The sequence below is a fragment of the Eumetopias jubatus genome, unplaced genomic scaffold (genome assembly GCF_037043125.1).
Source record: "Eumetopias jubatus isolate StellerSeaLion01/CBP00866 unplaced genomic scaffold, mEumJub1_p1.0 scaffold_14, whole genome shotgun sequence".
NCBI lineage: Eukaryota > Metazoa > Chordata > Mammalia > Carnivora > Otariidae > Eumetopias > Eumetopias jubatus.
The window spans coordinates 20,804,481-20,830,586 of record NW_028274820.1 but is presented as its reverse complement, the minus strand read 5'-3'; the positions used below and the strand labels follow the sequence as shown (position 1 = coordinate 20,830,586).

General features: G+C 50.1%; 1 protein-coding gene across 15 annotated transcripts in view; it reads right to left on the bottom strand.

The window, feature by feature from the left end:
- ATXN7L1 (ataxin 7 like 1) overlaps nt 1–26,106 on the bottom strand; it is a 230,246-nt gene that overhangs the window by 33,014 nt on the left and 171,126 nt on the right. For 14 of the 15 annotated variants that reach the window (XM_028120642.2, XM_028120648.2, XM_028120737.1 and 11 more), the window contains one exon: nt 16,032–16,254. In XM_028120642.2, coding sequence (XP_027976443.1) covers nt 16,032–16,254 — 223 coding nt within the window. Of the gene's footprint in view, nt 1–16,031; nt 16,255–25,798; nt 26,100–26,106 lie in introns of those variants that run through there. The other variant, XM_088018540.1, reaches the window with a different exon arrangement.

Sequence of the window (26,106 nt, the reverse complement as noted above, 5' to 3'; positions counted from 1 at the left end):
AATAAATAAATAAAATCTTTAGAAAAAATGAAGGAGGAGAACCTGGGAACTGATATTTTTTTTAAGATTTTATTTTTAAGTAAGCTCTATATCCAACGTGAGGCTCAAACTCACAACCCCAAGATCAAGAGTCACATGCCCTTCTGACTGAGCCAGCCAGGCAACCCTGACCTGGATACTTTTATCTTTGGTGTCCCTTTTGCCCCCCCTTTCGGGCTTCCCTTCTAAGGTAACCTGCCTCTGGTCTGAGCTGAGAAGGTACTTCTGCTGGGAGGTAAAAGAAGACAGGGAAGCAGGCAGCTCAGTGATGGCGGGAAGGGGCACACCCATCCCCAAAAGAAACAAGAATCAGAGAGAGACAGAGAGAGGTGAAAAGCCTTCCCATTTGCTCTTGCCAACCTCATTCCCCAGGATAAATGTCAGCTATCCGTCCACTGGGATATTTAGTCTCTTTTCTTCACCACTGTTGGCAGTAGCCCTCAGATCCTAAACTGATGAACAAAGGAGGAAATGACCACAAGACGGTGCCACTCGATTTGGAAAACCGATCCCAGAGACTCCATCTTTCTTCAGCCACGAGCTCAGGAAGGTGCGGAGAGCACCGGCTTCCCGTCCCCGCGTGTTTCTACACTCCAGGGCGTGGGAGTGCGGCCGTCTGGAAGCCATGGCCTCAGAACCGCATCCTGCTTTCTCCCATTGTCCCCTCTCTCACTGTTCCCCGCTTCCCCTCCCATCACCCCGGCCAGTACAGCGTCCCAGCCCTGGGCAGTGGACCCCGAGTCACAGGTTTCATTTTTTTCCACTGAAAAGAAGCCAGAAGATGTTGACCCCTGCTTTCACGGTGAGGGCATCTCCCCCGCGTGGGATCCCGGTAACTCACACCCCTCCGTATGCTGTTGGGCGCTGGGAGGGGTGGGCGGCTGGAGCCATCCAGATGACTAAGCAGATTACTCTGTGTGCTTAGGCGCTACACAAGCCTGGCAGTGACCCTTGAGGTTGGCTGAAGCCCCTCAGGTTCCGTCCCTCTCCGTCTGGAGGGGTGCACGCACGCACTCCCCGGAGTCTCCCAATCACCTCACTATTGACCTTCCTCACAGGAGCAGTGTCTGAAAGGGAAAGAGGAGTCCCGCTGCTCTCATAATGCCTGTTTTGTCCACTGGGGATGAACTCTTTTGGGGAGCCCAGGACTGCAGCTTGTTCCCCTGCTGCGCCGAACACACTGGGAGTCGTCAGGTCCTGGTTACCGCTGTACCTCTGTCTCTGGTCCCAGGAAGGGATCCCACAGCCGAGAGCAGTCCCCCCTCGTCCTTCTTGCTCTGTGGGGGAGAGGTCTACCTTGCTGCTTTTGTGTTGTTTGGCTGCCACGTCCTCTTCCTGGGGGCCTGTCTGAATTTATCATTTTGGACCCAGGAGGGTGTGCTCTGGCTTTAAGAAAAATGGCTCTCCTGGCACCCAGTGGATTCCTCTCCCTGCCCAGTGATGTCTGCAAGAGCAGAGGTGGAGTATCTTACAGCGCCACTTCAGGGGCCGCCCGTGTCTCTTGGGGCCAGCTACTCTCCGGCCCGCTCCCCTTGCCTGGGGGTCATGATTTATTTCATCGTCAATGGATAAGCCTGAAAAGAATGGTTGGGAAAATCTTTAGGCCTGCAGAAATCGGTGCCAGCCCTGCTCCACTTACCAGCACAGGGTAAAAATGGATTTGACAGGCAAGAGCCTGAAGACATATGGTATTTGTGCTGTGGGTTATGTGTCTGATGAGAGTTCTCAGCCATCTGATTTCTTCCCAACCATTCTTTCGACAAAGGCCCGTGTGCCTGTCCTACTGGCCTGGCAGAATTTCGAAGATCTCCGACTTACTGCACCTCACCAAGCCTCCTGCCTTCCAAGCAGTGACGGTGTGTAAGTCATCCCCAAATAAAAGGGGATCTGCTCTATTTTAAAAGACCCTCAGAGAAGGAATATCTATTTGGCTCTTTTCAGTGCATTTTGGGGGGCCGTTATCAGGACATTATTTACATCACATTTAAATTCTTTAAGTAGGGAAAATACCTGGGACATTCTTGAAGGCCGAGAATCAGGCAATTGCTAAGAATCTGCCTAAAAAACAGAGCTACGAAGTCCTACCACGGTACAATGCATAGAGGAGGTATGGCATAAATCCTGATGAATGAATAAATTTTTTTGTTTTAAATTTGGGAAAAGATTGGGAAAACTTTCAGAAAGCCAATTTGTAAACACCTTAGGCAAACAGAAAACAGGGTAATCAGCCACAGGGCACAGTCAATAAAAAAACCTGCCAGATTAATCTAATATTATTTGGTGGCTGAGTGTCAGGTCTGGCGGTCAGAGAGAAAGCACTGTGTATAATCTCTCCTGGCCTTTTGCACGGTTTTGGATTCACTCCCGTGGAACCCACCCTCAGTAAACTGGGAAAATGTGGTCAGACCACACAGCTATTGGGAGTGAGTGGCCCTGGGGGCAGAGACAAAGAAGACTGGCTCGCAGTGACTTTGCCAGCCCTGAGCAGCCCTCAGCAGAGCTCACAGGGGCCCCTCGCCAGCCAAGAAGGTGAAAGCATCTTCATCAGTGACTTGGATGATGGGCCAACACCTCGTCCATCAACTGGGGGAAGAGGCGATTTGCCACCATGAAGAATGATGTGGGACTTTCCCTTAAGCCCGTTAGGTGCAGGGGAGATATGAACAAGCTAAAGTGGCCAGAAGCAAGTGAAATAAAATCAGCGAGGACAAGTAGGGCTGAATCTAAGGTCTGTGCCTTGTCATTGTTCTAGAAGGTGCTACAAGATAGTGGAGGATAATGGTTAGGAATGCAGGCTTCAAATCAGACAAGCCTAGATCTGAATCCTGCTTTTTCTACTGCTGGTTGCATTAGGGTGGGAAGGCCATCTGACTTCCCGATTTGGGGCCCTCCGTGAGCCCCTAAGGACTTTTGGGAGAATTAGAAGAAGGGAGGCTGAATTAGAATTAGAAGAAGTAGAGGAGCTGGTTTCAGCTCCTTTTCACCTCCTCGGTGGGACAGCCTCATGCAGGGCAAAACCCACTCAGGCATACAGGGCTGCCCTGCCTACCTTGTCTTAGGACTTCACCACTCTGGGCCTCAGTTTCCCTCTCAGTAAGATGAAGATCATGATGGAGATTTGAAGGGATTGCATGAGATGATCCATATGAAGTGCTTAGCAGAATGCTGAGCACACGGTTGGCTTTCAATAAATTGGAGCTAAAACAAAAAGGGGACAGAGGATCCTGCCGTCCCATCTCCCTACTGACCCTGCTTCTTCTGGGGTATACATCTGGGGTGCAACTCATCAGAAATTTATGTCCCCTTTGCCCTCCTGGGCCCACTGTGGAGAGAGGGGTACCCAGGGTAGGGGGAGGCAGGGGCAGCAGAGGGTGGGAGCTGGTGGCCTTCCATATTCACCCAGAGTGGAGGACCACTTCTGGGGGGTGCAGTGAAGAGGAAAAACAGAACTATGGAAGAAGTCTTCCCTGCTGCTTCTCAATCCCTGGTCTTCTATGCACGGCTCAAGCCAGGACTAGTGTGGTTCAAGCTCCCACCTGGAGAACACATTCTGGAGGAAGAGTTAACAGGAATTCCAGCCTCTTCCTCGACGCACACTTCTTGTCCTGCGACCCCAAAGTATGTTAGGCAATGGGGGAGGGTCCTTCTGGATCTACGGTGTGTCTTCTGGAAGAATAACTGCATGCACCCCCTTCTAAGCTGCTCCAGATTTCCTGGAAACAGGGAGCCCCAGTACCAGCCTCTGCTAGTCTCTCCAGCACTTTTGTTAATCAGGGCTTCCCAAGGCAGGGAGCTCAGGAGGTGGTTTCCAAATCCTCTGGGAGATCAATAGGCACTAAATGATGTTCCTGGGGAAAATCAACAGGCAGAGGAGAGGAAGATAGAGAAGGAAAAACAGAGTCCTGGCACAGTAGGGTACGTCATGCTGGACAGGCTGTCTCTGGGGTGCACGTGGGACCAGCGCTTGCCTGCAGTGGCGTGGCCTTGGGCAGTGAAGCCAAGAGGGGCTTGACTCAAACTCTAGGCCAAACCAATGGCCCCTAGAATGAATACTCAGTGAAATTCACATCAATGCATAAAGGGTATCAGAGCCTTTGTGGGCAGGATGTGAGATGTCAGAGGCCAGGAAGCAAGTGGATTCTGGAGGGAGCAATGGTGCAGAGTGGAACAGAGCCGCAAACGCCCCGGCCCAGAACAGGCTCAGCTCCGTAGCCGCAAGTAGGAGCACTCCCCTCTGCAGCCACCAGAGGTCAGAGGCTCCCGCTACTGGAACTGCAAGCGGCCCCGTCTGCCTGGCCTGCTCCTCGCCTTCCAGACCCAGCGTGGCCAAGACGTTTATGGTCTCTCTCAAGCCCAGGAGCCAACACCGATCAACCCAAGGGAAGGAAGAGGACTCCTCACAGAACAGCCTCCATCCCCCTGCCAGGGGAGGCTGGGAGCTGAGCCTTGAGCTCAGGTCCTCAGCGTTTGCTTTCAGGAAGCTTGTTGTGGCAGACCGGGGACAAGGAAATGTTGCGAGCCGACTGGGGACGAGGAAATGGCGTAGCATCCCTGGCCACCTGTGGGGGCCCCAGCCTCTGCTCCCCAGCTTCCTTCAGAGACAGAAGAGCCCCAGGGAGCGTCTTCCCTCGCAAGAGGCTGTCACTTGCCCTGCTCTTTCCTTCTCCATCCCTGCAGGCAGCCCCACACCCCAACCACCTCCATCCAGAACACTGAGCACACTTTGTTTAAACACTCAAGAGTCAGTCTTCACATGGACCTACAGCAGACTCAGGAAATTCTTTGTCCCATATTAAATACACTATCTTTCAAAAAACCCATACGTGAACAGTATCACCATCCAGTTAAGAGACCTTGGCTCTTCCCCGACATTCAATCACTCACGGGTCCACCTGACCCTGCCTCGCTCTCGTCTGTTGCTCTCCTGAGCCTGGATGAAAACCCCACCACCAGTCTTGCCGTCTGCCTCCTGGCTCTCCCCGGCCTCCCCTCGGCTACCAGGCACATCTGCCCCTGCTGTCCCGCTGTTGGAAAGGCTTGGCAGGCTCCCCACGGCCCACAGTCCAACCTCATGGCCCGGCCTAGCCCACCACAGCTCCTGCCCCGGGGAACCTTCCCCACAGCCTTGTGAGGCTCTCACCGCTCCCTGAACACCCTGCGTGCGTGGCCAGGCTCCGGGCCTTTCCGGGGGCTGGCTGGTTCCTTCTTCGGGTGTGCGCTCCTCCCTTCTCCAGGTGAACATTCCTCCATCTGCCCAGATCCGGAAGAAATGTCCTCTTCTCTTGCAGTGCTGGCTGGTCCTTCCTACGTGTTTGGGTCACCTTCATCATGTCAAATGGCAAGGTCTCTCAGTTCTGTTTATGTGGCCTGACCAGAAAATGAGCTGCCGCCTGAGGACAAGGACCTTGACCAAGTGTTCACGTTGCTCTGGAGTTACCCCAGGGACAAATGCATTATTGGGCACCTCGGAAGTGCTCAGGAAATGGTCGATGAATGAATGAATGTTCTCAGTGAAGGTGAAGTCATGATAAAAACCAAACCAGCGCTCCACCACAACAAATGCTTTAGGTAAGGACCTAAAGCCCGAAGCTCTCGCTCTCCCGGTGCCAGCTCGCTGACAAAGGTGAGGGTGAGGGGGCTTATCGACCTTCCACCTGGTCCCTTACTCCTCCCATTGTCCCTTGACACTCACACCCTGAGCCCCTGCCACATGCTGGCCAGCAGGCATGCGCTTACACGGATCACAGTGCCTCACCCTCAGCCCCACTTGACAGGTAAGGAGCCTGGGGCTCAGAAAGGTTGCCCCATGCATTCATTCAGCAAAGAGAAGGGCCACAAGGCTTGACTTCGGGCAGCTCTAAGGACGGCACACTTGATCTTGGCACTGGCAGTGAGAAGTCCGGGGGAGTGTGGGGGGGCCGGGTCCCGGCTTGGCCATCGAGCAACTGTAATCTCGGGCCATTCTCTTCATCAGTGTGGGCCTGCTTCCTCCTCTCATCACGGAGCAGGCGGGAGGCTCAAAAGGGGTGGGGGCTAGGGAACGCATCTAAAAAGGACAAGGTGCAGCACAAACATAGAAGACCCAGTGGCTACGAATCTTTGCCGCTCCGACTCCCTTTCTCCGTCATGCTGTTTTCCCCCTTCCCCAGCTGTCCGAGGCTCTGGTTTCCTCCCCTAGACTCTGGTCCCTATTTCTGAGCACTGGTGTGACTTGACAAGGTCAGCCGAGTTTACACACGAGGAGCTGTCCATTGTCCTTATCTTGATCATCTGGAAACCCAGTGAACTTGCAGCCCTTGAGATGTTTCAGTTCCTAGGCCTGCCTGTCCTGGAAGGGACGCTCCTTCCCTCTGGGGCCCGTCCCAGTAACCCCCACCTACTTACTTTCCCCCACCCGCCTCTCCTCTCCCACCCTCTGGCCCACTCCTCCTGCCTTGCCACCCAAACCTGCACCACTAGGGGTAAAAACTGGCCTCCCAATGTCCCCCCTCATGTCTTGTGTGAGGGGCTGGATTTGGACGTGGGATCCAGGGAGGCACTTCTGTGCAATGCCACACTGACGAAGTCTCAGCTCCCTGATGCTCAGTCAAGTGCGTGCTGGGACAAAGGCACGAACACAGACAGAGCCTGTGGTATGGGAAGCACTGCACCTTTCCCTTCTTGCCAGAGCACAAAGGGTTTTTCCTTTTTATCATCCAGGAACCACAGTTCTCCCTTCCTAGCTCTTATAATTGGGGCAGGGACAATAATTCCATGATGGGAATTGGCACTCTGATTTCTCACCAAGAACTCCAAAGGTAGGCTATTTATACCTGCCGTTTCCTTTAGCATCAGAAAAGTCTCTATGAGGGGGAAGGAGCAGTTCTATTTCACAGACTACTTCATTCATTTGCGAGTCATTCATTCATCCGGATCTCTGGTATTTCCCAGCCCGAGTGGGAGCCCCGAGATTACTCCCTATGTCCTCCGGGAGCCATCAGTAACAAGCCGTAGTCTTGCCCCCACTTCATGCCAATACCAGGCAAGACCCGAGAAGCCAGCCTCATTTCTCCCAAGGGGCTGGGCTGGGGCCTCTCAGCTACCCCTTCCCTCTCCACAGAGCGCTGGGAAAGGCTTCCAGAGCACGTGTACTCCCCGAACCCCCGAACCCCCACCACATCCAGAGAAGCCCTGCCTACGGGAAGGGAGCGACTCCGTCCCCCCACCTCACTGTCGGGCACACACAGGAGGCCAGGGAGCCTGCTGATTTTTCTTTTGCTCTGGCTCATTTTCCTTCTGGAGTAGCAGGCTCATCTCCTGCATTTTTAATAGCTGAGCATATTTAGCATTCAGCACATATGTGTGGGTTGATAAGGCCCAAAGAGAAGGCAACAAACCATGCAAGGAGTAAAGCCACCCCCCTCTCCCACCCACATCAATGGGTTTGCAAGTATGAGTGTCCCTGTGGCTCCCTTCCTGGCCCGGGGTGGCCAAAGTGAGAGCAGATGGGAGTCAGACGGGCTGACCCAGTCCCTATGCGGGGCTAGTCCCCTGGCTGAGCAGGGAGCTCAGAAGTAAAGGCTGAAATGTTCATTTTAGCTCAAAAGAGCCAAAGAGCCATAATTCCCTCTCAACTTCCACGTGGGGACAGACTCATCTTGCTGCCGTCCCTCGGCCTTTACGGGCTCCGTGGACACGTATATGGTGAGACGGCGGGCAGTGTATTCTTTGGGCCCTGGCCTCCCGCAGGGCAGGACGCAGTGGAGGGGGGCTCTGGGAGGTGCTGAATGGGGGGGGCGGGTTGGGCTATGAGTGCTGCCGGGCAGATCCGTAGGGGACAAATCTGGTGGCACAGCGACACCCTCTCTGTTTCTCCCTTCTAACACAGAGTTATTCTTTAACCTCCCCAGGCACAGAAGGGAGAAAACAACACGCCTGCAGGCCATTTAACCTTGCGTGAGATGCCAGGAGGTCAGCCTGAACTCAGGAGTGCTGTTTTTTACTGCCGTACATGGGAATTTGAGCTACTTGGAAAAGGGCGCCCCTAACCTGCTGTTAAATCTAATCTAAAGGCCATGGTCCACCACCTGCACACAAGCCTTATGCTTTTCTGACCTTTAGGGGCTGCTACAGAGCTCCTTTGGGGCAGGGGAACCTCTGCACGGCCTGCCTGGGTCCGCCAGGCCCATTCCCACCTCACACCCAGCAGCAGCCGGCTAATCTGAGAGCAGGGCAAACGTGCCTCCCACCCTGGAATTTGTCAGCTCCTGGGGGGAGCAGAACATCACAGAGATGCCAGGAGCCACATTCACGCACCTGTGAATCCAAGAACCAGAGGGCCCCACCCAGAGTCACCCGGCCTAGGTGTCCAGATCTGTGCTGTGTGATGGAGCAGTCACTAGCCATTTGTGGCTACTGAGCACTTTTTTCAAAAAAAGATTTTATTTATTTGTCAGAGAGAGAGAGAGAGAAAGAGAGAGCACAAGCAGAGGGAACGGCAGAGGGAGAAGCACGCTCCCCGCTGAGCAGGGAGCCCAATGTGGGACTTGATTCCAGGACCCTGGGATCATGACCTGAGCCAAAGGCAGACGCTTAACCGACTGAGCCACCCAGGCATCCCACTATTGAGCACTTTAAAAAGTGGTTGAGGAACTGAATTTTAAATTTTATTAAATTTGAGGAACTTGACTCAGTTATTAGAAAATGCTTAGGTGTGTTTCGAACAACCTGGGTATCAGAATTCATTTTGTAATCTCTAGTTGTTTATGAAATCTAAATATATGATTAAGTATTTCTGATGAAAATTTAGTGTCCAAACTGACACATGCTGTAAGTATAAAACACAGGATTTCAAAGACTTGGTAGGAAAAAAAAAAAAAAGAACGAAAATGATCTCACTGATTAGATGTTGAAATTATAAGATTGTGGATACATTAGGTTAAATAAAATGCCTTGTTAAAAACTGTGATCTTTTCACTTTTTCCAACGTGGCCACTAGAAAATTTACCATTCCACCTGTGTCACACATATTTCCACTGGAGAGTGCCAGTCCAAACAGTTGTAGATAAAAGGTTAACTGTCTCCAAGAATAGAAATCTTACAAACCCTTTCGATGGTCAGATCAATTTCATTCAATTCAACAAATATTTACCGACAAGGGGACCATGATTGCTGAGTGTGAGGCCAGGCAATTACTACTGAGCAGAAGGAGTGACAGGAGGTCTAACCTGGGGCACACCCCAGATAGAGTCACAGGAGAGGTAGAAATGAAGTGCTGTGGGAGTTAAACGGAGATGCCAATGTATCAGGGGCCTGTGGGGAAGAGGTGGGTGGGGCGCAGGGTTCAAGAAGAAGGTGGCCGGTGGGACAGGCAGTGAGGATTTGGACCAGGAAAGAAGTGCCAGCATGCTGTGGGAAGAATCTCGGCTTAGCAGTCCCTTCCCCCGGCCCCCTACTCTCTCGGCCCTGCCCTTGGTCCCTGCTCCTCTCAGGCCACGTACCCTCCCTGGAGGATCCATGTGTACCTACAGTCTCAATGCCTGTGTCTACACTGATGACTCAAAGCTCCATTCCCAGCCCATGCCTCTCTCCTGGCCTCTGGGTCCACACGTGCAACGCCACCAACCGAACATCTCCATGTGGGTGCTTTACTGCATTTCACTTTGTCGCACTTCGCACACACTGTGTTGAACAAGTCTTTCGGTGCCCTTTTTCCAACAGCCGCCTGTTTACTTTGCGTCTCTCTGTCACATTTTGGTAATTCTTGCAATATTTCAAACTTTGCTTTATTACCATATCTGTTATCGGTGATCTTTGATGTTACTACTGGAATCATGGTTTTGGGGCACTACGAACCGTATTCATGTAAGACCACAAATGTAATTGATCAACAAGTGTATTCTGATGGCTCCCCTGTCCAGCCGTTCTTAGCCGTTCTGTCTCTCCCTCTCCTTGGGCCTCCCCCATCCCCTGAGACATAACAGTCTTGAAATCAGCCCAGTGAATAACCCCACAATAGCCTGTAAGTGTTCAAGGGAAAAAAGGAGTCACTTGTCTCTCATTTTAAACTGAAAGCTAGAAATGCTTAAGAGTGTAGCGAGGAAGGCACGCTGAAAGTCAAGAGAGGCCAAAAGCTTGGCCTCTTGCACCGGTTCACCAAGTTGTGAATGCAAAGGAAAAATTACTGAAGGAAATTAAAAGTGCTACTCCAGCAAACACATGAATGATAAGAAAGCAAAACAGCCTTATTGCTGATATGGAGAATGTTTTAGCAGTCTGGGCAGAAGATCAAACCAGCCACAACACTCCCTTCAGCCAAAGCCCGGTTCAGAGCAAGGCCCTAACTCTTTTCAATTCTAGGAAGGCTGAGAGAGGAGAGGAAGCTATAGAAGAAAAGTCTGAAGCTAGCAGAGGCTGGTTCATGAGGTTTAAGGAAAGAAGCTGGCTCTCTAACATAAGAGTGGAAGGTGAAGCAGAAGGTGCTGATGTAGAAGCTGCAGCAAGTTATTCCAGAAGATCTAGCTGAGATCATGAATGAAGGTGCTACACTACACAACAGGTTTTCAGTGTAGATGAAACAACATTCTATTGGAAGAAGATGCCATCTGGGACTTTCGTAGCTAGAGAGAAGTCAACGCCTGGCTTTAAAGCTTCACAGGACAGGCCGACTATCCTGATAGGCAGCTGGTGACCTAAAGTCAGTCTACCTAATGCTCATTTACGATTCCAAAAATCCTGGGGCCCTTAAGAATTACACTAAATCTACTCTGCCTGTGCTCTCTAAATGAAACACCAAAGCCTGCATGACACCACATCTGTATACAACATGGTTTATTGAATCTTTTCAGCCCATTGTTGCAAACTACTGCTCAGAAAAAGAAAAAAAAAAAGATTCCTTTTAAAATATGACTGCTCATTGACAATGAACCTGGTCACCCAAGAGCTCTGATGGAGGTGGACAACGAGATTCATGTTGTTCTCATGCCTGCTAACACAGCGTCCAGTTCTGCAGCCCGTGGATCAGGGAGTCATTTTGAGTTTCAAGTCTTACTATTGAAGAAATACCTTTCATAAGGCTACAGCTGCCACAGACTGTGATTCCCCTGAGGGGTCTGGGCAAAGTGAACTGAAAACCTTCTGGGAAGGATTGACCAGTCTAGATGCCATGAAGAGGCGTTCGAGGCTTCAGCGGAGGAAGGAACTGCAGGAGGGTGGAACAGCCAGAGAACTAGGGTGAGAAGTGGAGCCTGAAGACATGGCTGAACTGTTACAGTCTCATGACAGAACTTGAACAGAGGAGGAGTCGCTCCTGCTGGAGGAGCAAAAAAAGTGGTTTCCTGAGATGGACTCTCTCCTGGAGAAGATGCTGAGAAGACTGTAGAAATGACAGCAAAGGGTTGAGCATATGGCAGAAATCTGGTGGATAAAGCAGTGGCAGGGTTTGAGAGGATGGACTCCCATGTTGAAAGGAGTTCTATTGTGGGTAAAATGCTATCGAAGAGCATCGCATGCTACAGAGAAATCCTTCTTGAAAGGAAGAGTCAACCAATGTGACAAATTTCACTGTTGTCTTACTTTAAAAACTTGCCACAGCCACCCTAACCTCCAGCAACCGCCACCCCGATCAGCCTGCAGCCATCCACATCGAGGCAAGACCCTCCACCAGCAAAAAGATGACAACTCCCCGAAAGCTCAGATGATGGTAAGCTCTTTTCATAGCAATAAAGTATTTTTAAATTAAGATGTATACACTGTTTTTTAAAGACATAATGCTGTTGCACACTTAATAGACTACAGTCTAGTGTATACATAACTTTTATATACATCGGGAAACCCCAAAATTCATGCGACTTGCTTTATCGTGCTATTTGCTTTATCGCACTATTCGCTTTATTGCGGTGGTCTGGACCAGAACCTGCACTATCTCTGAGGTGTTTGCACTTCATACTTCACGGACTTCCCAGTTTAATCCATCCTCTCCTTCCCACCCTAAACTCTGGCCCTTCCTATCCTCCTCTTGAGAAAGCGGCAGGACCAGTCACCCTGTTGTCCGGGCCTGGGAGGTCAGCGGCATCCTGGTCTTCTCCTGTACTCCATGCCCTGTGTGCAGTGAACGCTGAGGTCCTGTGGCGGCTTCCTGCCTAATATTTCTCCCACCTGGCCCCTTCTGCACATGCCCACGACTGCTGCCTGCGTGCAGGATGTCCCCGCACCTCACCTGGGTTATCAAAAGCACCCTCACTGTTCTTGCTGCTTTCTGAGTGGCCCCTCAAGCCATCCTTTACACTGCTGGCAGGGGAAAGCTGCTGTAGTTGGGGGTGGGGGGAGGCCGAAGGAAGGAGAATCCCAAGCAGGCTCCATGCCCAGCTCAGAGCCTGACGTGGGGCTCGATCTCACCACCCCGAGATCATGACCTGAGCCGAAATCACAAGTCGGATGCTTAACTGCCTGAGCCGCCCAGGCACCCCTGGAAGTTGCTCCTTTAACAGCTCCATGCAGCCTTCAGGATGAAGTCCAAATCCCTGAACATAGCACATAGAGCGGAACTTTATAATATGGCCCTGCCCACCAACCTACGTTCACCTCCCACCTCTCCCCATGTGCACATACGTCTGTGCATTCTGTTCCCTTTGCCTGGGACCCTCTTCCCACTTTCTTAAAAAAAAAAAGTAAAAAAAAAAAAAAAACCACAAACCAATCCTGTGGTAAAATATATATAACATAACATTCACCATTCGAATCCAGTTTTCTTTCTCTAGATTATTCCTACTTATCCTTCAAATTCAGCTCAAGGGTGACCTCTTCTAAAAAACCTTTCCTGAGTCCTCAGACTGGAGTAGGTGCCCATCTTTTGTGCTACCAATCTTAGTTCTTAAACACATTGTACTCTGTGTTATGTCTCTTTTTATTACAGACTTCCTAAGAGAGTCTGTGTCTGTTTTTTTTAAAGTTTTATTTATTTGTGAGAGAGAGAGAGAGAGAAAGCGTGCAAAAGTGCATAAGCTGGGGTGGGGGGAGGTGCAGAGGGAGAGGGAGAAGCAGATTCCCCACTGAGCAGGAAGCCTGATGTGGGGCTTGATCCCAGGACCGTGATATCATGCGTGACTAGAGCTGAAGGCAGATGCTTAACTGACTGAGCCACCCAGGTGCCCTGAGAGTCTTTGTCTTATTTAATTTTGTATCCCCAAGGCTGCAGTGTACAGTTGTACAGGTTATGCACTGCACCAGGATGTCTGCTTGAGGAAGTGAGTAGGGAATGAAGACCATTAGCCAACAGGGCACTCTGGGACAGGGCTGTATCCAGGTCTTTTTCTATCTTGCACAAAGATGCCATGGAGGACATCGGGGGCCCTATGTATCCTCAGGCCTTGTTATAGAATTGGCACATAGTATTATAGTAGGTGCTTATTAAATGTTAAATTGAGTAAAGACAGATGGATGTATGTTCTAGACAAAGGTACCAGAGGAAGACATGGTGGGGAAGCTGGGGTAATGGGACGGGACTGGAGGACTGGATTAGGGGGTTTGGAAACAGTTTGTAGAGGGTCTCTGATGTTGGGCTGAGGGCCTAACTCTTAATCCAGTAGGCAGTGAGGAAGCTTTGAGAATTTTTGAGATGACTGTGACTTAGAATCACAAAATATTCAGGCTTGAAAAGGAGACTCAAAGAAGTGAGGTGACTTGCTCCAGGTCACACAGAGAGTTCGTAGCTGAGCCCAGACTTGAACTGGCTTCTCTTGCCCCCTGGCTCAGTGCTGGCTCTTTCACACTGCTCTCTGAGGAAGCCTGCCAGAGCCAAGGCGGAGCCCTCCGAGTCTCCAAGAAAAGTCTTCCCAGCCTTCCCGACACACTCCTGGTGATGGAGGGTAGGGGGCTGAGAGCCGGGCTGGTGGAGGTGGGCGGGGAGAGGAGGAGGCAGCTGCCGCCCACGCTCAGCCTCCTTCGTGGCGCACCCCTCGTCAGTCTTCAGATCTGTCTACTTGAAGGTGGGCAATCATGGGCTAGCTTTCTGCTCTTCACACAAGGTGAGCACTCTAGTTTCTGGAGCCTCTTTTTCTCATAAGAAGGATTTCCCTCCTTGCAGTCCTTTCGGTTGCTCTTCTTTGGGCCCCTGGCTAATGTTCTCAGGCTCTTTCAGAACCATGCTGCCCTGGCTAAAGGGCCCGGCCCACGGCGTCTTCACAACAGCGTGTGGTGTTGATCTGAGCAGAGCATGGGGGCTGATCTAACCCAGGGGTCTCCCTGAAGGCCGGCCTGCCTCGAGACGTCTTGGAGCATGTCTCACGACGCTGGGACCACGTCTATCGTCTGTCATCCATTGTGTTTTCCTGTTATGATCTTCCGTGACCCCCGATTCTCCTTCTGGCTCATCCCTCACGAGCTCCTGGTCCAGCTCTCTTTCACTGGTTCCTCAGTACTCTGGACTCCGAAGAAATTACTTTATGCTTTTCCATTTTCAACTTCATTTCTCTAGTTCTGCAGAGAGATTTGACTTCTCAACCTTTACCACCAGTTGGAGGAGCTCTGTCCTTTGGCGCACATAACCATGAGGATGGGAACATTATCACCACATTTTTATTGAATGTGTGCTCCGCTCCAGGCATTTGCGCTTGCCGCCTTTATAAAAACTAGCTCCCTCGGTCCTCACGACAATTCCACGGGGTTGAGCTCTCAGTAGCCCCATTTTACAGATGAGGAAAACTGAGGCACAGCAGATCGAGCAACTTGCCCAGAGTCACCCAGCTGAGATCCGCACACGGGCAGTGATGCCGGAGCTTACATCGAGACACCAGGGGCTGCCTCGGCAAGGACGCTTGCCGGCACTCTCCGAGGTCACTGACACAACGGGGCCTCTCACTCTGAGCAAGCAGGTCCAGAGGCCACCCACCGTCACTCTCAGGCTGGATCTTCCCTAACCTGCTACATCCTCCTACTAGATGGCCCAGGGACGCTAACGAGTGGAGAGAACAAAGCGTGCCCATGAGGCCCACCTGCACGACAGGTAACTCCCCTCCTTGACAGCTGTGTCTAAACCTTTCCACTCTATCACAAGAGGCTCTCTAATTGATCTGGCATAATGAGCTCTTTACTAAGTCATCATAATTTCCAGTGAGCAGTGACAAACTAATTGATGGATGATTTTAGTCCACAGCTTTACTAGGTATGAACTTAAGTGTAATTAACTATCATTAATTAACAGAACACTTTTTCTCTTTAAATATACAAACTAGGCAGGCTCCACACTTATCCCTTGTCTGCCTTCATGACACCGGAATGAGAAGAGAAGGTTAGTGCCTCTCTCAGAAGCCAGTCCTGAAGTGTCCCATGTTGGGGCTATCAGCATTTGAAGACGTTCACCTTCTGCCTCCTGATCTCCTTTTCAGGTCTGGTTTCCTATCTGTCCACTCCACAGGTAACCTTTTCCTGACTTTTGGGTAAAGACTGAGGTTAAAAAAAATGGACCCAAAGACTCTGATTCTCCACAGCCACCTGCAACTAGCCCTCTCCCACTCCATCAAAGAGGTGACATTGTCTTAGGATTTCCTCTTTTCTTCCCAATTACCTGCCTCTGTGGACGGCTCTTCTGGCAGGGAGGCAGGGAGGCTCGCTGGGGCCCTGCCTCCCAAGGCTTCACTCCCCGCGGGGCAAACTGTCCGTGCTTTTGGTTATTTACATCAGTGCTTCTCTTCACTGGGGCGGAAAATTGAGAGATGACCACCTAACTGAGGAATATTTCCCTGGCACCCTGTTCCTTGACACAACTTGGCTCAGCTCTCAGGAACGGAAAGGCTTCCCCTGTCAGGCACGCAGTGCTCTAAGGCCCCATGTGCCCTCTAGGGGTTTAGGTTGCTCGTCTTAGTCCCAGTCCCATCGTGTGCTGGTTTTCTGTCCATTCCCTCTCCCCATTCCCCAAATTCCTGGACTCACGCCCAGGAACAAAGCCAGAGGGTAAACACCGGTTCCTGTGGTAACGGGGGGTGGGGCGGGGGGGCAGGGGGGCGCCCGACACTCACCATGGTTTGTCCCTCGATCCTTTTGCAGAAAAGACCGTGTGCTGTTTGCTGCTAGAGGTAAGTAGATTGTCTTTGGGCGTTTTGAATGGCTTTGAGGTGCTGCTGACAGAGTTCTGGCCGCTGAGACAGGCTTTTGTTTTCACCTGTGCTAACGATGTCCTGGAATTGGAGGGTGGAGTTGCTGGGGAGGGAGAAGGTCTACACATTGAACCATGTCTTCTCTCTGCAGAGCAAGAAAGAAGGGAACTCAGCACATCATCCTAAGCAAGTGAGACTCACATGGCTCATGCATACTCAAACACACAACAGGCAAAGAGAAAAGTGTTTATCTTGCGGGGTCGGCAGCCCTGGAGCCCCAGGTCTGACTAGGATTTTGTCTTGACATCTGCTCCTATCCCACCAATGATGAGTGATGACGTTCTGAATTTCTGTATCAAATGGCATGCTAAACTAATACCCAGGTTCTCACAGGAGGCCTTCACCAGGCTAGCCTCATGCAAAACCACCTCCACAGGACCAGCAGAGGGGACACCAGGTGTTCCCGGAACAAAGTGGGTAACCACACAGCCAAAGTGATCCCCAGACAGCTACATGGAGGCCCCAAGGTCCCTCAGGGCAGCGGGCAGGGCAGGACTCTAAAGAGAACAAATAGACAATTCTTGAACCTGGCCCCCTCCCCAACCTTCAGCAGGAGCACGAAGGTCAGAAGGGACCAGAAGGGCTGAATGAAATGCCAGGAAGTGGCCCAGCTTCTGTCCACATGCCACTGTGGCCTCTCCAGGGCTCACTGAGGGCCAGGCCCTAGCTGCTGGTCCAGAACCTGCAGGAGGACATCTGTGCTCGAGGGAGAAGTCACAGATGTGGGGCCTGGGTGTAGGCGGATGGGCACAGCTTCTTGAGGTTCTACAGAAAATACTAGAGTTCTGGGCAGAGATGCCTTGCTTGTTCTCACTCTGGCAGCCCCTGTGGTTGGACTCAGTGGGCAGGATGAGGGTGCTGACCCGGACAACAGGTGCACGACATAAAGTCCTTAACGGTTATAGGGTAACAGGTTTCATCCACGATAAGGACCCCCTCTCAAGAAAAACGCACATTTACACATGCACAGAAACTTTGTAATCAATTATAGGAAGGAATCCTGGACCCCCAAAAGACAAAGGCTCTGAAATCCTAAGTCCCCTCTGGCTCTCCGGCGCCCACTACAGGGCCCCCCCATATAGCTATTAGTGTTTCGTTCATGTGCTGAATAAATAAACGAAATTATATCAGACGTCCTGATGGGGGGGGCACCTGGCTGGCTCAGTCAGTGGGGCACGTGACTCTTGATCTCGGTGTTGTAAGTTCGAGCCCCACACTGGGGTACAGATTACTTAAAAATATAATCTTCAAAAAAAAAAAAAAAAAAAGATGTCCTGATGGGAAGAACTAGAGATCACAAATCTGGAAATCTGGGTTGAATGCTGATAATGAACAAGGTGGGAGGTGAAGATGGCAGTCCACGTTGTCCGTCCATCACCAGGCTGGGTATCAGGCTTTTCTCATGAGTAAGACATTACTGGAGGTTAGCTATTGCAGGCACCTGACCCAGGAGAAGAAAGCCAGACTAACCTGGCGATCAGGAATGGGCCTTTGGGGTTTTCTCTGGGTTCCCTCATACCGATGGGCTGCTAGGTTGTCTCAAGCAGATTGACTCTCGTCCTCTGATGAAGTGGGAACTGGGGGGAACTGGATTTTCAAGCATCTGATTGTTGGGTACTCTTGCCTCATCTGTGCTTGTAGGTTGCCCACACTGAGTTACTTTACTGGGTGGTTTTTCTTCGTTGAGCCAGAGTAGACCTTGCATCCATGCTCAGGTCCCAGAACCATTCTGCTGTAGGTCTTACAAATCAAGAGCTTGCCTCCTAAGGGAGGCTCTGATCACGGTGACCCGGGTTCCCCACTTTAAATCCGTACACAGACTTTCTTTCCTGCACCAGTGGCTGCCAAGCTTGTTCTTGAATCTCAGGGGACAGAAGTACGGGTCTCTTTTTGGGATACCTTGAAAGAGTGAGACATTTACTCCAGTCTGAACAATAAGGAGCAGTTCAAATAGGAAACACTGCTTTAATCTGTTTATTACAATTCAAAACTACACATTTAAAAAAAAATTAAGGGGGTGCCTGGGTGGCTCAGTTGTTAAGCGTCTGCCTTTGGCTCAGGTCGTGATCCCAGGGTCCTGGGATCGAGCCCCGCATTGGGCTCCCTGCTCAGCGGGAAGCCTGCTTCTCCCTCTCCCACTCCCCCTGCTTGTGTTCCCTCTCTTGCTGTGTCTCTCTCTGTCAAATAAATAAATAAAATCTTAAAAAAAATTAAGATGAGCGAAGGCAGACGCTTAACTGACTGAGCCACCCAGGGGCCCCTATCTTCAAGTTTTGATGAATATTCAAGAGCCGGCCCCAGGGCATCTGTTTTGATGTAGTGGGAGAACGCTGGGTAGCGAGCAGCCAGAGGTCTAGGCCCCAACTCCAGCCACACGGCAGTAGTGGGCGTATGGCCCAGAGTTCACCACTAATACAGTCTCAGTCTCCATGTCTTTATCTGGCTTCTAAGGTCTCTTGCCTCTCCATTACCATAAATACAAGGATTCTTACACCCGCTCCTTCTCTCCTCATCCCTCATGATTCTCTAATATTACGGCAATAATTACAGCCGAAGTATTGAAATATTTTACCCAGGCAGGGTCTTCCTTGGAGGAATTCATCCTTTGTGAAATTGTACTGGCCTTTACAACCCCTGTGAGGCAGGCAGGAAGCAGCCAGGCGTCTCCACCCTCCTCATGGCTGACTGGCCAAAGAAGACCCAGATTGGCGAGGTAACTCACCAAGGTCAGGGCCAATGGCTACGTGAGGAATGGGCCTCTGTGCCGTGTGCAGGGGCCGAGCGCCTTCTCAGGAAGACAGGAAATGGGGTGTACTGCGACCAAGATTTGGAAGCCAGGAAATTAGGAAATGCAGGATTCAGAATCTCGGAAGGTCAGAACTGGATTGAAAGTCAGCCGGTCCGATCTCGTTGCTGATGGACGAGGTTAGAGGAGTTATCAGTTACCAGCCTGCAGGGTGAAGCTAGGTGGGGGCCACACCAAGACCAGAACCAAGTCTTCTCACTTCAAATCCATAGTTATTGCTGCCCTTCCGAAGCGTCTGGCTCAGCAATTCCTTTTTTGGCAAGGGTTTCGAGAATGAAAATATGACTTTGATGTTTACCACCACGGTTTTGAAATTTTCTTCGTTTACTCACTTGCTGATCACTTGCTCAAACTGACACAGTGGGTAGGGGGAAAGGATGTGCAGAAATAGTCCTCAGCTCTGGTGGAGAGGTAAGCTTTGATAACGAAGAGAAATTTTGTTTTCCTAACTAAGAGTTAAAAATAATACAAGTAAATGGAGAGAGACAAATACCATATGATCTCACTCATATGTGGAATTTAAGAAACGAAACAAATGAACAAAGTAAAAAAAAAAAGAGAGACAAACCAAAAAACAGACTCTTAACTAGGGAAAACAAACTGGTGGTTGCCAGAGGGGAGGTGGGTGGGGGAAATGGGTGAAATCAGTGATGGGGATTAAGATTAAGAGTACACTTGTCGTGGGGCGCCTGGTGGCTCAGTCAGTGAAGCGTCTGACGCTTGATTTCAGCTCAGGACCCTGAGATCAAGCCCTGTGTCGGGCTCTGTGCTGGGCGTGGAGCCTGCCTCAGATTCTCTCTCTCCCTCCCCCATTGCTCCCCACTCAACTCGCACGCCCTCTCTTAAAAAAAAAAAAAAAAAAAGAGTATACTTGTAATGAGCAGGGAGTAACGTACAGAATTGTTGAACCACTATATTGTGCACCTGAAACTAATATAACACTGTATGTTAACTCTATGGGAATTACAGTTTTTAAATAATAATAATACAAGTAAACAAAGATAAATCACAAGGAAGGGTGCCACTGAGGACAAAACGAATGAGCCAGACCAAGGATTCTAAAATCACCTTCTCAGGGAATTCTGTTTAATGACCCAGCCAACACGTTCCACTGCTAAATTCACAGAAAAAAATGAAATCAACGGATACGCTTTTTTCTTAGATTTTTAGTTCCATAAATTCTTCTTAAATCACCAATTGGAAAAACAAGTTGTAGAGGAGAGAATATTCATCAAAACTTGCAGATAGCCCTTTACCCTTAATTTTTTTTTAAATGTGTGGTTTTGAATTCTAATAAACAGATTAAAGCAGTGTTTCCTATTTGAACTGCTCCTTATTGTTCAGACTGGAGTAAATGTCTCACTCTTTCAAGGTCCTTCTGTCCCCTGAGCTTCGAGAACAAGCTTGGCCGACACTGGTGCAGGGGAGAAAGTCTGTGTACGGATTTAAAGTGGGGAACCCGGGTCACAGTGATCAGAGCCTCCCTTAGGAGGCGAGCTGCACGCTTCACTCGGCGAAGCTTTTGAAAATGGGGAGAACTGATGTCCTGGGTAGCGCGGAGTGAGTAGATTTTTCAGAAAGATCCAATTTCTATTCAATCGTTGTTTCTCTAGTCTGGGAAGACCCGCCTGTGGAGAACTCACATGGTTTTGTCTTTTGGTGGAGAGGTGGGTGGGCTGCTGATAGGAGCGGATAGGGTCTTAGTTTCTCGTAAAAAGGTACTGCTGTGCGGGTGCAATGTCCCTGGGTAAAGTGTTCCAGATTTCTATGACAATCATTCTGAAATGAGTCCTCACCTACTCTGGGCTTATTTTTTTCTGTTCTGGTCAAGGGACGGCCTAAGGTGGATCCTTATCATTATTTTTATTCCAATTGCTCTGCCCAGAGTTTATAGAACATTGTATTTTTTATTCACTATTAAAATACATTATAGACTTTTAAAAATTTTTTAGAGAAAAAGTCTTTTTCTCCAATTTTTCTTTCTCTGTTAATGTAAATAGACACATTAGCAAAACTGTAATCAATTGATATTTTGGACTATTCTTTTTCAACCAACATTATTCTATTTATACGTTACTGATTCCCATATACTGGTCATTTTAAATGGTTAGGTAATATTCAATCATTGCTTTATATTATTTAGTCACTCTCTTACTATCTACTTACTGTCTGTTTTTTGGGGGTTTTTTTGGCTTTTTAAAAAATAATTTATTTAAAAAGTGTTTTAGGATTATTTCTTTGAGGGATAGTTTCCAAAGTGAAAGACTGCAATAGTTCATTGCTCTTACGACACATTTCTTTCCGGACAAAAAGACCAAACCGATCTATTGTGCTAATGCTAAATATTAGTACCATTTACCTACTAAAGTGGAAACAAAGTCACTGTGAGAACACCCATGTGGAATTAAGTGTCAAGAACAACCTCAGTGATTGATCTTGGCTCAGCAACCTCTGGTCTCACCCCTCTGTCTTCTGGCCAACACTACTAATAATTTATTAAGAAAGTCCCATGGATCAGGCACTCTACTAAACATTTGATTTCCCTTAGAGCATTTAATATCTTACAATACCAAGAGAGGTACTATTATTAGCTCTATGCTACAGATGAAAACACTGAAGTTCAGCGACACCACTTGCCCGAGGTTACAGAGCTAGAAAACACCAGAGCCCGCGGTCTGAGCCCTACCACCTGACAATCTTGGAAGATGCTGAAGTTGATGGGGGAAGCCTGGAAGAGCCCTCAGGACCCCCCACCCCACCCCGCCCACCGTGTATGGACATTCCAGCAGGGCACCCCTGCTCCCTTAGGGAGAGGAAAGAGACGCCCTTTAGGTCCCGGTCAGCAGCCCCACACCACAGACTGAGAGCCCAGCCTCGAGGAGCTGGGGAACCCCAAGACCAAAGAAATGAAAAACCAAATCCTTTTACTTGTTTTGCATTTCTGCCACGAGAATTCCAGACCATGGCCTCGGCAGCTGGCTGTTCTAAGACCACTTGCTTCACCATACACGCCTTAACCATCCAGGTGTGACTCCAGGGTGCACAGCTGGAGGCCAGCTGAGTGGGGGGCTTGCAGACACGGCCTCTCAGCATTCTGAAAATCTCTGGTAGGCGTGGCGAGCCCGGTGTCTCCACAGTTGCTCTCTCCTGTTGCTCTCTGCTGGTCGGATCCACCTGGTCCTTGGGCAATTCCATTTCAGTAAAAATTTGGACCTCCCCCACCCCATGTTTACGCGCTGAGATATTTTCATACTCACAGCGTCAATACCCTGCATGGAGAGCCTCGGCGCAGATGCCTCATGAATGGCTGAGCCAGCTACCAACACCCAGTGTGGTTCCCTGTGCTGGCTTTAGAAAGAAACTGTCTGGAATTTTCCAATATGGCTTTTAGGGGACCCATCTCCTCCCAAGAGACTTTGAGCACCACAGTCACCTGTGGCCCACCACGGCTGTGTCGGCTCACTCAGGCGTAGGCTAGCATCTGGCTGTCTCATCTGATGTCTCGGAGGGCACGTGCTTGGCAAATCATTAGCCGCCCTGTTTTATCAATGGATTCCACCGGCAGTAGTAGCAGGTCAGGGTGCCTTCCGTAAAGGACAACGCTGAATTCCAAGGGACCTTCTTCCAAAAGAAGACTGGCGCTGCAAGGTGAGGGGTGCAGCACGGACCCCGGCATGGGGAACCTGTAACCCCCCCAGAGGCAGGGCAGTCCCCAGTTTACAGCCGGGGGACACGGAGGCAGACTGCATTAGAGAAACTTGTCTGGAGTCACAAGGCCTTTAAGTGGCAGAGTGGGGGCTAGAATCCGAGCCTGTGGTCTCATTTGCCACAACGGTCGTTAGACACTAAATATAGGGCCGCGGTGGTTAGAGGAGGCAAACTGAATCAGCCTTCCTCAGCAGGGGACGAAATGAAGACACAGCGAAGTCAAGTGACTGTGGCAGGCAGCGCCGTGCCAAGCAGCTCATATGCCAGGAGTGCCATGAGCTCCTTCGGAATGCCTACTCCCTCCTCAGGTTGGAGTACCTCTTTAAAAGATCCCGGGGCCTGAGTGGCTGTGGAAGTGCTCCCGAACGCATGCGCGTCTGCCACCAATTAGCTTCTACAAGGTCTTCTTTACCCTCTTCACCTCCTACCCACTGCCAGGCCACGGGCAGTGTCTGCAGCACTTTGACAAATGCCACTGTGGGCTGGTGGCTCGTGCCAGCTCAGTTCTCAAATCCCTCCAGGCTCTAGTTTGGTTTCTTGGTCATCTGGTCACTCTGTCCATTCATTCAGTTAGGAGGAGAGACGGCATTCTTGAGCACCTCTGCGTCAGGCACCGTGCAAGCTACTTTTAACGCCTTCCAGATGGTGTAATCTACCCAACAGCCCGACAAAGTGGATGCTGTTAGCCTCCTTCTTATAGACGGGGAAATGAAAGCTCAGCAAGGTTATGAAACAAGACCAAGGTCATGCAGAGCCCAGGTCTGCCCAGCCCAAGCCAATGCTCTTCCCACCACACCACCCTGCTTGGATGGTCTCTCCCCTCTACACCTCAGCAACACAGTTTCTCCCATGATTCTTGACAAAGAATTTTCCATTTTCAGAGCTGGCCTGAGACACAACTCTGAAGCTAGATAACTTGAGATTCTCTTTATCTCCTCCCTTTAGCTCTCCCCCCCTACTTTTATTGGTTATTTATACTAAGGTGCAAATTTCTGGCATCGTCCACTGCTGGGCATGATTTGGGGAGTCCCGGGGACTTTCCACGGCCCTAAAATATTTCCATCAGCCCTCAGGAATGAACCCCAGCCCTCCCTAGGCACCAAACCTAGCTCGAAGAAAAAAACCACAGCAAATATAGACCTCTGGGGAAACAAACTCATGCACACACTGCTGGGGGTACTTTCAAGGAATGACATTTCTCTGGAGACCAACCAGTGATGATAGCAAGAACCAAACAGTAATTTATCAGCCTTTGATCTGGTAATCTGGTAACTGTAGTCTGGAAAGTAGACCTCAAGGAAATCGTCCACCCGCCCCTCCCCACTGCAAAAAAGTTCAAAGATATTCTCATTTGTGGCACTGTTTACAATAGTAAAAAATATCACAATTGACCTGAATGATCTATAATAAAACAACTGAAAATGACAGGAACAAGGACCATTATCCCGACGTAAGGAAAGGTGTATGTGAGATTGTATGCCCAAATCCAGAAGGAAATTGCAAATATCACAAATAATGTGTAAACATGAATCATGATTTTATAAAAACAAAAAACATGTAGCACACACATACATATGAATACATAATGTAGACAGACAGATGAGGGAAAAAGAGAAGGATATAGGATGGATTGCTTAATAGGCTCGGTTTTGTTACAGCTGTTTAAGTCCATATAAGAAAAAAAATCAATCAAACAAACAAACAAAAGCAACTACAACAACACTAACACATCCTTAATCCGAGAGGGGGCAAAGGAGGGAGAACAGGTGCAAATACAAAGGTAGGAAGGAGTAAAACATGAATGAAGTCAACCTCTTCATTCATTCATTCATTCATTCATTCATTCATTCATATGTAAAGCATTTCCTAGGCATGAAACTGTGTGCCAGGCGCTGAGATACGATTGTGGCCACAAGACACTGTCATCGCCAGAGGGTTCGTTCAGGGCAGGAGACACTCCAGATCCTGGGCTGGCCACCACTTGGTCAACCCTGAGTGGTAGAGGAAGGCTCCCCCGAAGGAGGCAGGCCCCTGCCTGTGGCACCCGAGGCCGGTGAATAGCCCTCCCCCTTTGTGGGACTCTGCCTGCAGCCAGAGCCCTGAGTCTCTTAATAATATCAGGCCTTTTATTGTCCCAGCTGTTCCCCTGTGCCCAGAGCCAGGACAGTAGTGGTGGGGTCGACAAGGAGTTCCCCTGCATGGTATTAACTCCTCCATCAGAGTGCCTGCCTCCCCAAACCACCCCACATACACAAGCCACACGAGTTCAAACATAGGAGCCACCTTAGGGGAGAACTGGTGGCTTCCAGCTGTAGGGTAAGTTGCTGGATTCTACCTTAGGACGGCACAGCTAACATCCTCTCCACCCCAGGGGCGCCAAAGGGACATGTGTGACAGGCAGCTGGGAGCTGGGTGAAGCAGGAGGCACAGGCTGGTGTGTCTTCGGGGAGAAGATACACGAACAGGGATTCCCAGTGTCTAAAACACCTCAACAGCTGGACCGAATCTTCCCAATACTGTCTTGAGGCAACATCAGTAGCTTTTCCCCAGATGCCCTGGGCTAAGTGCATATAGAGTCTTCGTCACAGGGATTGCCCTGTCCACACCCCACGGGAGCGGCGGAGGATCCCGCTGCACGAGGTACAGAAAGTGCCCAGGCCAACCTCTACCTCAGAGACCACTTGGTGCAGCAAGGCCAGGGCCCCCAAATCTATATTTTTTTAAAAGGTCCTGAGGTGGGATGCCTGGGTGGCTCAGCCGGTTACGCATCTGCCTTTGGCTCAGGTCATGATCTCGGGGTCCTGGGATGGAGCCCCACGTCAGGCTCCCTGCTCGACGGGGAGTCTGCTTCCCCCTCTGCCCCTCCCCACTGCTCGTGCGCGCGCGCTCTCTCTCTCTCTAATAAATAAATAACATCTTAAGAAAAAAAAAAAAAAAGGTCCTGAGGTGATTCTCATGCTCTGCACCAGCTTTGGGAGTCACAGGAAATGCAGACCAGACACTGCTGTCCTTGGAATCAGAAAGATCTGGGCTCAAATCCCAGCTCTGTCACCCATTAGCTGTGTCACTGGGCAGATAACATAACCCCACCCCCCCGGAGCCCCAGTTTCCTTACCTATAAAATGGGGACAACACTGTCCACGTCATAGGGTTGTAAGGGGGGAGGTGTCCCCCAGCACATTGAGGCGCCCTATCTCAGAACACATCACATGCTGTCACCACTGGCTGATTGGCCTAGGCATCCTGTCATTGGATGTACCTCGAGGGCAGGTGTCTTGTTCACTCTTATCCCTGGCATTTAGCCCTGGGTCCTGCCCTAATAGGCACTCGCTGCGTTCAGTGTCAAAGAAATGAGTATTGGGAGGCTCGACGACACAGAGGAGGTAGCGACCAACTCACTTATTGTAATAAGTGCCAACTTAC